The sequence below is a fragment of the Tetrahymena thermophila genome (genome assembly GCF_000189635.1).
Source record: "Tetrahymena thermophila SB210 genomic scaffold scf_8254572, whole genome shotgun sequence".
NCBI lineage: Eukaryota > Ciliophora > Oligohymenophorea > Hymenostomatida > Tetrahymenidae > Tetrahymena > Tetrahymena thermophila.
In genome coordinates, this window is record NW_002476343.1 from 120,467 (window position 1) to 132,726 (window position 12,260).

Genomic DNA, 12,260 nt, shown 5'->3' on the forward strand with positions numbered 1-12,260 from the left:
CCCCCCCCCCCCTTAAATTAACTCATTATTGCAATTCTAATTTTTTATTATTAATTAATTTCTTATTATTTCATATTTTGCTTCATTTTTTAACTAACTAATTAAGTATATTTTTTTTCTTCAATATTTAATAAGTAAAAATTAAATTCGTGATGAAGGTGTATATATCTTAGGTTCTGATTTAAGAAAGTGCACTAATCTCTCAAATTTGACACTTAACCTTGGGTAAAAACAGTTTATTTGTTTTTTAATTGTATTTTTTTTGAAAATAAAAATAATCTAAAACAATATAACTAACTCTAATAATTTATTGATTAGATTTTTATTTGATTTATTCTTCTTTTATTTTTTATACTGCTTGTGTTATTTATTTGTTTGTTTCTTTGTTTAATTGTTAATTTAACTCATTTTTTATTCAACAATTAATGAATACATTTCTTGTTATTTCATATTTTTTCTTCATTTTAACCTTCTAACTAGCTAATTAACTAAATCTTTTTTCTTCAATATTTAAAAAGGTTTAATTATTTAAATTACTAAGGTGCATTAGATTTATGCTATAATTTAGGATAGTTGACTAAACTCTCAAATTTGACACTTGATCTTTTGTAATAAAAACAGTTTATTTTTTTTGTGTTATGATATTTTAGAATATAAAAATAAATTTAAACAACACAACTAACCTTTTAATTTATAGGCTTTTTATTTGATTTCTTTTTCTTTTTTTTTATTCTGATAATTTTTTATTTATTTACTGATTTAAAATATAAATTTTATTTAAAAATTTTATTCTCTTTATTTTTTTTATTAATTTACAATAATTTATATTAAAAGCAAAAACAAAATAACGAGATCAAACAATTTGAAATTAAAGTGTCTGAAATCAAAAAGATTAGTTATCTTAAAAATGTATATTGATGATAAGAGTTGGTGAAAAAAAAGGCAAATAAATAATATATTTGAATACCTTAATAAAATTCGTTTTATTTTTTAATACTTTGTAATCTGATAATTTTATCTAAAATAGATAGATTTATTATTTTTTTTAAATTTATAAATATCATATTTTTTTAATTTAGTAAAATTTTATAAAAAAAACTAAATTTAAGTATTAAATTCTTCTAAAATCATCTTGGAGCCTTCTGTAAAAAGATTAAAGTTTTGATCAATTGCTGTTACCTTACTTACTATGTTTTATTTAATTAAATAAATCAAAGCTTATATATTATAGATATTTATAATGGAAATTAATATTTTTTTAAGAATAAGTAAAGTTTAAATAAATTACAATATTTATTATTTAATTTTTTTATTATATTAAAAAATTTGGCAATATATTTTCTTAACTTAGTAAAGATGCTTTATTTATACTTTTAATATATCATATTATCATTAAAAATAATATATAAATTGATTTATATTTATTACATAAAATAGTACATGATAAAAATACGATTGGCTAAATTATTGATTTGAATTGTATCATTTAATATTTGCATATGTATTTTATATGAGATAGAAAGAATAAAAATTCAGGCAATAAGTAAACTAATTGATTAATTTAATTTATCTATATCATTAATTCATCCAATAATATCCACATTATGATATTTTTTTTAGTTACAATATAAAAATAAGTTGAAGCTATTTTTTACAAAAATGGTTAACTAAATACTACTAACTATATTCTTAAATTATTTATAACTTTATTATTTGAAAGTAAGATTTAAAAATATGAATACTTTATATTTTTAAAAAATCAATCTTTTAAAGGACCTCTAATTAGTTTTTTACCCCAAATTAGTACACTTTAAGGATTACTACCTAATTTAAATTGTCTATCTTTTTTTCTACCTCAAATTAAAATAGTCAATATTTATATTCAAAAAAATTGTAATTAACATATTAAATTTTTACAAAATTGCTATTATTACAATAATTAATATTTTAAAATCCAAAAATAGAAATTTAAACAAGTTTTATATAAATTTGTAAATTAAATAATAAGTTCTTTATCTAAAATTTTGCTAGAAATGCAAATATATTCGAAATTGCTTATTTCAAGTATAAATTAAATGAAAAACTTATTATAAAATTTTGTGTAATATTTATTGACGAAGAAATAGTGTAACAAAATACTTTAATTTATAAAACATAGATAACGCCTAGAATAAATAAAGACGTTAGTATAATAAGCGAATACTTTTTATAAATTAATATAATAAACTCAATAAAAATATATATCTAAATGTAAATCTATATTAATTAATTAAAAACCACATAAAATTACATTAAAAAATCATTTATTTGATTTGATTACGAACAATTAAACATAACGCTTTATATATTTATATGTGTAAATTCCTTTATTAAATATATTCATAAACTGGAAATTAAAAATTGGTTTATCTATTTTATTTACAAATTAAAGAAATTCAAAAATCTATCAAAGATACTCTCTTAGATCATTACTTTAAAAAATTATTGAAAATGGCTTCAAACAATTTTTTGAAAAAAAATCTTCTTGCCCATTTTTAAAGCCATAATAAAATTAGAATTTTTAATTATTATAAAACATTATTTAATAACATTTTATATCTTAATGAATAAGATAAAAATTTCAAAAAAATAAGAAATTGAATTTGAATGATTATTTTACCAGATTCAATTTCTAGAATCTTTATAACTTAATGTACTTTTAAAAGTAAAAAGAAATGAAATCTTAAGAGCAAAGACGTTTTTTATTTGGTATAATTTGCTTTAAAAAAATACAATTAATGGTATTTTTTGAAAATATTTTAAATCTTATTGAGATTAATCTTCAAATTTAGTAAAAAAAATTTTATTTTTAATAAAAACTAGAAATAACCAAATTTTCAAAAAAAAGTCAGACTAATGCTAAAAAATGACTTACACTTTTAAATATTGTAAAATTAATTCTTTACGCATATTTTAATATTTGAAAGTCTTTACAGATTACATATTTAAATTTTAAACGAAAATAAAATAAATTTTCGTCTATACCATTTGTGCGTTTTTTATTATTATTTATATCTATAAAATAGACAATTTGAGTAAATAAATATACTACTAAGTGTAATTATCGCTGGAATAAATTAATAAATAAATAATAGATAAAAATCTCAAATAAATATTAAATCCATAATTAAAATTAATTCACGTAAATATTAATTAGTCAATTTGTAAAGTTTCTTCAAAATTATTCAGTAATTTAATCAGTAACTTAAAATATTTCGATTTGATTTTTGAAATTTTCGGTAGAAGATTTTTATTTTTTGGACTATTTTTATCTTGATAAAAGTAAATATATTAGTTTTCAAACCCTAAAGCAAAAATAGATAGTTAGTCAGTCAGTCAGAAGACCCTATTTTTTATCAATCTATTTATTGAAAGTAAGTTAATTCATTTAAAATGTTTTAAAAAGGTTCTCTTATTTATTAAATGAGAATATTTAACAGATTTAACAGCCAATAAGAATATACAAAAATTCATTATCTTTATATTAAAATTTACTAATATTTTTTTTTATTTGGGAATAGTAAATAAGTAAAGTATTGATTAAAGAAAATAATTAAATCCCACTTTATTTGAAATATTACAATTTTTGAAAATATATCTAAATAGAAATAAACAGGGAATTAGATAGATACTCAATCAATTAAAATAAATCGACTATTTTAAGAAGTGGTTGAAACTCAAATACTTATAATTGATTAATAAACTAAAATATAAATAATAACTACTTAAATTATAAATACCAACTAATTAAATTACTAAGCCTTAAACATTAGTAAATGAATAAAAAACTATTTGCTTTTATAGCAATTTTATGCTTCTTAGAAGTTGCTCTCACTTATAATCCATGTGAAATTTGTAAATATAGCCCTACTGGCGATGACGCAAATGGCGCATGTGTCAGCTGCCCTCCTGGAGAATGTACCACTGCAACTGGAATTGCTGGATCTAGTCCTAGTGTATGTACTACTAAAGCATGTGTTTAAGGATATTATAGCGCAACAGGTTTTGATACAGACGGAGCTGGAAGTGGATGTGTTGCTTGTACTTCTGGTACATCAACTCCTAGTACTTAAACTGTAGGAATATCATAATCTGTTTGTACTGTTACTCTTAAGGCATGTGCTAAAGGTAGTTTTTCTGCCTCAGGATTCGATACAGATGGAGCTGGAGCTGGATGTACTGCTTGTACTGCTGGTACATCAACTCCTAATACTTAAACTGTAGGAACAGCTTAATCTATTTGTACTGTTACTCTTAAGGCATGTGCTAAAGGTAGTTTTTCTGCCTCAGGATTTGATACAGACGGAGCTGGAACTGGATGTACTGCTTGTACTGCTGGTACATCAACTCCTAATACTTAAACTGCAGGAACAGCTTAATCCATTTGTACTGTTACTCTTAAGGCATGTGCTAAAGGTAGCTTTTCTGCCTCAGGATTTGATACAGACGGAGCTGGAACTGGATGTACAGCTTGTACTGCTGGAACATCAACTCCTAACACTTAAACTGTAGGAACAGGCTAATCTGTTTGTAGTGTTACTCTTAAGGCATGTGCTGCTGGATCATATAGTGCTTCAGGTTTAGATACAGACGGTAATGGAGCAGGTTGTACTCAATGTGCAGCTAATACTTACTCTGCTTAAAGTGCTACTTCTTGTACTTCTTGCACTAATAATCGTACCTCTCCAGCTGGATCTACTGCTGTCACTGCTTGCGTATGTCCATCAGGAACAACTGGTTCTACAGATGGTGTTAGTACATGTTCTGATAATACTACTAGTGGTTAAAAAATCACTGTTTTTGTATCTCTCATTTTTATTTTAATGTCTTTATTCTGAAACTAAAAGAAATAAACTATACTTTAATATTTTTAGTATGATTCATGTTTACACATGTGTTGTTACTGATTTTAATTCTTAAGTTTATTTTCAAAAGAAGATATTTTAAAAGCAAAAAATCATAAAACCTAATTTTTATTAATTTTTTATCACTGATAAGCAAGCTTAGACGATTTATTCCATAATTTTTTCTATTTAAAAAATTGTTAAATCAAATAGTTTTATATGCACAATATTTATGAAGTTGTATAATTTATCAAAATATTAAATAATTGGATAAGCGTTTTTATCTTTTAATTTATTTTCCAAGTTCGAAACCCATTCCGAAACCTATTTTTAATTCTATTTATTTATTTATACTTATAATAAACTTTTAATCCAACGTATTTATTTACAGGATTCCTATTTTAGAGAATTTTATTTAGTTAATTGTCTATAAATATTTGAGTATGTATTAGAAGGTAATATAAAACATTCTACAAAATGTTTTTATTTTTTTTAATACAATTTAATGTGGTAAACTTACGAATTTAAGATATAAGGTATAACTAATTATAATTTCTTATATATTTGAGAGAGTTCAATGTTTTTTATTAATAGAAATTTTTTCATTTTATTTTATTACTCAAAGTAAAATTTATTAAAAATTTGAAGGTATTTTACAGAGTTAAGGTTTCACTCAATAAATATGATTGATAGAGAGAGATCCATTATGATGTATGGTACCAATACAAACGAATCATTAATACATTTAGAGCTAGCAACATGAATATGTACTTGCAAGTCGAGCAATTCATTTTCCAAAACTTTTATCTGCATATTTTCCAGCTTAAAACTAAGCATCCTTGTTAAGAAGCTAGAAGGACTAACAGGAACACTAGCATATCCTGAGTTTCAGATGCAGATTTTTATCAAGCCTAATTTAAGTATAATTTTTAGCATAGCATTTACAACTGGTGAAATTAGAAGTATTTTAGACCATTTTCACAACTTTTACAAATGGTATTCTCCTTAAAAGTTGAATATTAACTTACACTGCATTAAGTGCAAATAGAGCTTATAGATTTACTTGAATGTGTTCCTGCTGGACAAGCAGTACATTTATCAGAAGCTTTAAATTAAGTTGTTTGTAATATCCTTAAAATTATATAATAAATTTTGCTAAAAAGTAATATTTTACCTTAATTTTTTTAAATTTTACAAAATATTATGAAATATAAATTAATAAAAAAAATGTTAAATAAAATTTTTAATATGTTGTTCGTAAATTACAAATTGCGAGTTACAAGTTAAAAGGTATTACAGTAATAGATAAATAAACCAATTATTCAAATATTTTATATTTATTTTTTTTGTATACTTTATTCATATTTTTAATTTTAGAAAAAAATTTTTTATCTTCTTATAATTTTGTTTTAATAATGAAGATTCATAGAATTAAAACTTGTCTCTCTACCCTAAATATAATATATTATTCGAGAAAAAAAAAAATATTCTCTGAATTAGTGGTACTTATTTTACTGATTATCTCTTATTAAAATACTATGAAATTAAAATAAGCTCTTTGAATAAATAAAATGGTATTTAGTTTGTAAAATAAATTATTTTATTATTTAATTGCATTTTATTTTTGTTACTTTTTAAATTTAAAGTTCAATAATAGTAAGTTAAAAATCCTTTGTAGAATTCTTATAATATAAATTTACTAGATGAGAGATAAAACATTCTAATTATGAATAATATTGTTTGAATTACTTCCTTAAAAAAATTATTTTTTAAGTTTTAAATATTTATAAGCTTAATTAATCAAAATCAATATTTTAAATTTATTTTATAAACTATTTTGAATTATTTTGTAAAAAAAATTAAAGCCTACTTTCTTCTAAATAATATTTTTGATTTCTTATATTTATTACCTATTATTTGTTACTTAATTTAATTTATTTATTTATTGTATTTAAAAATTTCTATTTTTTAATCCTTATTTATAACAATTTTGTATTCATATTCAATTTAACTTATTTTTTTCAAGTCGCTTGATATATAAAATAAATCAACTCAAATTACCTATTATAATTTATTAAAAATAATTCTAATTTTATTGTAAAAGATATTTTTTTTTAAAGAAATGATAAAATTTTATAAAGTAGTTTATTTATAATAAATTATAAAATTTTTGAATTGCTAAAAGCACAAAATCAGCATCTTAACATTTTTATGATAATAGAAAAATGAAATCATAATTAACATTAGAATTTTCTTTAATAAAATTATTCATTTATTTCAAAAAGTGTTTCTTCTATTGATATTTTTATTTCATCTTAAAAAAATCGATGTTTTTTTCTTTCTATTAGTTAAAAAAAGAAAAATTGTCTTTTGATTCCAGACAGAAATTAGATACTACTCAAAAATACATACCTTAGAGACATTAAAATTTTTAAAAATCCCCTATTTAGATATTATCTAATTCCCTTTTTATAAATATATTGAAAACAGCTAAGTTTTCTAGTAGTATTTTTATTTAGCTTTACCATCTAATCAAAAGATTTTCCTTTTGACAGCTGGCTGTAAGTAAAAATAATTCAAAAAGATTCTACCTAAATTTTTTATTTTGGCAATATATTTTCTTCAATTAGTAAAGATACTATATTTATACTTTTAATATATCAAATAATCATTAAAAAGAATATATAAATAGATTAATATTGATTACATAAAATAGTCATGTTAAAAATACATTTTTAGTATTTATGATTAGATAAATTATTGATTTGAATTGTATCATTTAGTATTAAATATGTATTTTCTATGAGATAGAAAGAAAAAAAATTCAGGCAATAAATAAACTTGTTTGATTAATTTAATTTATCTTACATCATTTAATTTGACCAATAAATTTCACATTATTATATATTTTTTAGTTACTGAATATAAAAATAAATTATTTTTATGAAATTAAGTACAAGCTATTTTTTACAAAAATCGTTAATTGAATACTACTAACTATAGTCTTAAATTATTTATAACTTTATTATTTGAAAATAAGATTTAAAAATATGAAAACTTTATATTTTAACAAAATTAATCTTCTTAATTACTTCTTATTAGTTATTTACCCCGGATTAATATACTTATAGAATTACTACCTAATTTAAATTGTCTATCTTTTTTTCTACCTCAAATTAAAATAGTCAATATTAATATTCAAAAACATTGTAATTAACATAGAATTTTTTACAAAATTTATATTATTACAGTAATGAATATTTGAAATACAAAAATAGAAATTTTAACAAGTTTTATATAAATTTGTAAATTAAATAATAAGTTCTTTATCTAAAATTTTGCTAGAAAAACGAGCATATTTGAAATTGCTATTTCAAGTATAAATTAAATGAAAAACATATTTTAATATTTTGCATGATATTAATGAAGAATAGTGTAACAAATTATTTTAATTTATAAAACATAAGTAACGACTAGAGGAAATAAAGAAGTAAGTGGGATGAGCAAATACTTTTGATAAATCAAAATTATTAACCCAATAAAAAAATAAATCTAAATATTAAATCGATATTAATTAATTAAAAACCATTAGAAATTCATTAAAAAATCATTGATTTTAGATTTGATTACGAATTATTACAATTAAACATAACACTTTATATATTTATATGTGTAAATTCTTTTGTTTAATATATTCGCAAACTGTAAACTAAAAATTGGTTTATCTGATTAATTTACGAATAAAAAAATTCAAAAATTTATCAAAGATACTCTCTTAGTTTATTACTTTAAAAAACTATTGAAAAATGGTTTCAAACACTCTTTTGAAGAAATTCTTCTTGCTTATTTTTAAAGCTATTATAACATTATAATTTTTAACTATTATAAAATATTATTGAATACTATTTTTATTCTTAATGAACACAATAAAAATTATTAAAAAAATGAAATTTAGCTTGAATACTTCCAAGATATTTTATTTTTTCAGATAGAATTTCTAGAAACTTGATAACTCATTTGTACTTTTGAAAATAAAAAAGAAATGAAATCTTAAAAACAAAAACTTTTTTTATTTGGTATAATTTGCATTAAAAAAATTTAATTTATGGCATTTTTTGAAAATATTTTAAATCTTATTCATTATATAAAAAAATGAAAAACCAATTTAGTATCACGAGTCATAAAATATAGTTTTTAATACATTAATTTTCAAATTTAATAAAAGAAATATTACTTTTAATAAAAGCGAAATAAATCCAAATTTTCAAAAAAAGTCAGGCTAATAATTAATTACTAGTAAATATCATCGAATTATTTTTTCTTGAAATCAGGTTAACAAAACAAAAAGAATTCACGCTAAAAATGACTAATTCCTTTATATATTGTAAGATTAATTATTTACGTATATTGTATGTAATATTTGAAAGTCTTTACAGATTACATATTTAAATTTTTAACTAAAATAAAATAAATTTTTATCAATACCATTTATGCAATTTTTAAAATTATTTATATCTTATCTAATAGACATTTTGAGTATATATATATACTACTCAGTGTAATTATAGCTAGAAATAATTAATAATAGATAAAATTACACAAATAAATATTCAATCCATTATTCAAATTAATTCACCTAAATATTAATTAGTCAATTTGTAAAGCTTCTTCAATGTTATTCACAAATTTAATCAGTAACTTAAAATATTTCGATTTTATTTTTGAAATTATAGGAAGAAGATTTTTATTTTTTGGAGTATTTTTATCTTAATATAAGAAATGATATTAGTTTTCAAATCCAATGCAAAAAAGATTTTTAGTCAGTCAGAAAACCCTATTTTTTGTCTATTTTTTTATTGAAAGTAAGTTTTTCCATTTAAAATGTTTTAAAAAGGTTCTCTTATTTATTAGATGCGAATATTTAATAGCCAATAAGAATATAGAAAAAGTCATTATCTTTAAATTAATTTACTAATACTTTTATATATAGTAATAGTCAATAAGCAAAGTATTGATTAAAGAAAATATCTAACTAAACACTTGATTTGAAATTTTACTATTTTTGAAAATATATCTAAATAGAAATAAACAGGAAATTAGATACTCAATCAATTAAAATAAATCGACCATTTTAAGAAGTGATTGGCACTCAAATATTTATAAATAATTAATAAACTAATTCATAAATAATAACTAATTAAATTACTAAGACTTAAATATTAGTAAATGAATAAAAAACTTTTTGCTTTCATAGCAGTGTTATGCTTCTTAGATGTTGCTTTCGCTGATCCATGTGCTGCCTGTACCTACAGCGGTACTGGTGATGACACAGGTGGTGCATGTACCCAATGCCCTGCTGGATAATGTACACCTGGAACTGGAACTACTGGAGGCAGTGATACTGTATGTACCGCTAGACCATGTTCATAAGGAAAATTTAGTTCAACAGGTTTTGATACAGATGGAGCTGGAGCTGGATGTACTGCTTGTACTGCAGGTACAACAACTCCTGGTGCTTAAACTGTAGGAACAGCTTAATCTGTTTGCACTCTTAAGGCCTGTGCTTAAGGTAGTTTTTCTGCCTCAGGATTTGATACAGACGGAACTGGAAATGGATGTACTGCTTGTACTGCCGGAACATCAACTCCTAGCACTTAAACTGTAGGAACAGCTTAATCTGTTTGCACTCTTAAGGCTTGTGCTAAAGGTAGCTTTTCTGCCTCAGGATTTGATACAGACGGAGCTGGAAATGGATGTACTGCTTGTACTGCCGGTACAACAACTCCTAATACTTAAACTGTAGGAACAGCTTAATCTGTTTGCACTCTTAAGGCTTGTGCTAAAGGTAGCTATTCTGCCTCAGGATTTGACACAGACGGAGCTGGAACTGGATGCACTGCTTGTACTGCCGGAACATCAACTCCTAGCACTTAAACTGTAGGAACAGCTTAATCTGTTTGTACTCTTAAGGCTTGTGCTGCCGGATCATATAGCGCTTCAGGTTTTGATACAGACGGTAATGGAGCAGGTTGTACTCAATGTGCTGCTAATACTTACTCTGCTTAAAGTGCTACTTCTTGTACTTCTTGCACTAATAATCGTACCTCTCCAGCTGGATCTACTGCTGTCACTGCTTGCGTATGCCCATCAGGAACAACTGGTCCTACAGATGGTGTCAGTACATGTTCTGATAATACTACTAGTGGTTAAAAAATCACTGTTTTTGTATCACTCATTTTTATTTTAATGTCTTTATTCTGAAACTAATAAAAATAAACTATACTTTAATATTTTCAGTATGATTCGTGTTTACACATGTGTTGTTACTGATTTTAATTCTTAAGTTTATTTTCAAAAAGATATTTTAAAAGAAATAAATCATGAAACCTAATTTTTATTAATTTTTTATTGCTGATTAGTAAGCTTAGAAGATTTATTCTATAACTTTTTCTATACAAAAAATTGTTAAATCAAATAGTTTTATGCACAATATTTATGAAATTCAATTTATCAAAAAATTAAATAATTGGATAAGGGGTTTTTATCTTTTAATTTTTTGCCAGGTTCAAAACCTATTTCGAAACCAATTTTTGATTCGATTTATTAATATTTACAAAAAAATTTTAATTCAACTAAATATTTATTGACTAATAACTAAATAAAATTCCTCAAATAACAATCCTTTTACAGTAAAACTCGGTAAAGAGATAGATAAGTATTACAATGTAATGTAAAAAACTCTTCAAAATTTTGTTTTTTATAAATAAATATGTTTTAAAGTAGTAAATTTATGAATAAAAGAGGTTAGGTAGGTATTACTAACTATTATTTCTAAAATGTAAGATTGAATTCATTTTTTTTTGTATTTGAAATTTTATCATTTTATTTATTTTTGTTTCTTAAAGGAAAATTTATTTAAAATTGAAAGGTATTTTTATGAGTTAAGGTTTTACTCAATAAATTGATTGATATATACTCACTATGATGTATGCTGCAGCCCAATCATACATACTATTATCTTAATTTCCCATTTATAACAGTTTTAATTCGTTCATACTAAAACTTTAATTTTCTAAAACCCATACATATTTTTTATAAGATCAAATTATTATAGTTATAACTCTCATAAGAATATATTTCATTTTGGAGTACCTTAGTAGCAGGTTTTTATGACAATTAACTAGATTTTTTCTGTTCTAATCAGAAATAAATATGTTTTAAGTCTTAATTTTTATGAATAACCTAATTGATTTAATATGACATTATCCACTTTGATTTTTCTAGTTGATCTGACTTTATTCCAATTTTTTTCTATTTTAGTTATCATAGCATTACAGATGAAAAATTTGCTATTCTTTATATTTTTTCCATATTTAA

At 22.2% G+C, this 12,260-nt stretch overlaps 3 protein-coding genes across 3 annotated transcripts in view; all 3 read left to right on the forward strand. All coding sequences in view use genetic code 6, as the record gives it.

The window, feature by feature from the left end:
* TTHERM_000891321 (hypothetical protein) overlaps positions 1–934 on the forward strand; it is a gene marked incomplete at both ends in the record, with an annotated part of 3,768 nt that extends 2,834 nt beyond the window's left edge. The window contains 3 exons of the mRNA XM_012798644.1: positions 136–225; positions 519–608; positions 835–934. Coding sequence (XP_012654098.1) covers positions 136–225; positions 519–608; positions 835–934 — 280 coding nt within the window. The remainder of the gene's footprint in view (positions 1–135; positions 226–518; positions 609–834) is intronic.
* A 2,881-nt stretch (positions 935–3,815) lies between these two features.
* TTHERM_00892330 (hypothetical protein) lies at positions 3,816–4,877 on the forward strand (the record flags this gene model as incomplete). Its single annotated transcript, XM_001020326.1, has 1 exon — positions 3,816–4,877. The coding sequence occupies one exon, from the start codon at positions 3,816–3,818 to the stop codon at positions 4,875–4,877; it is 1,062 nt and encodes a 353-aa protein (XP_001020326.1).
* Positions 4,878–10,046: 5,169 nt separating this feature from the next.
* TTHERM_00892350 (hypothetical protein) lies at positions 10,047–11,144 on the forward strand (the record flags this gene model as incomplete). Its single annotated transcript, XM_001020328.4, has 1 exon — positions 10,047–11,144. The coding sequence occupies exon 1, from the start codon at positions 10,110–10,112 to the stop codon at positions 11,142–11,144; it is 1,035 nt and encodes a 344-aa protein (XP_001020328.3). The 5' UTR covers positions 10,047–10,109.
* Positions 11,145–12,260: the final 1,116 nt, after the last annotated feature.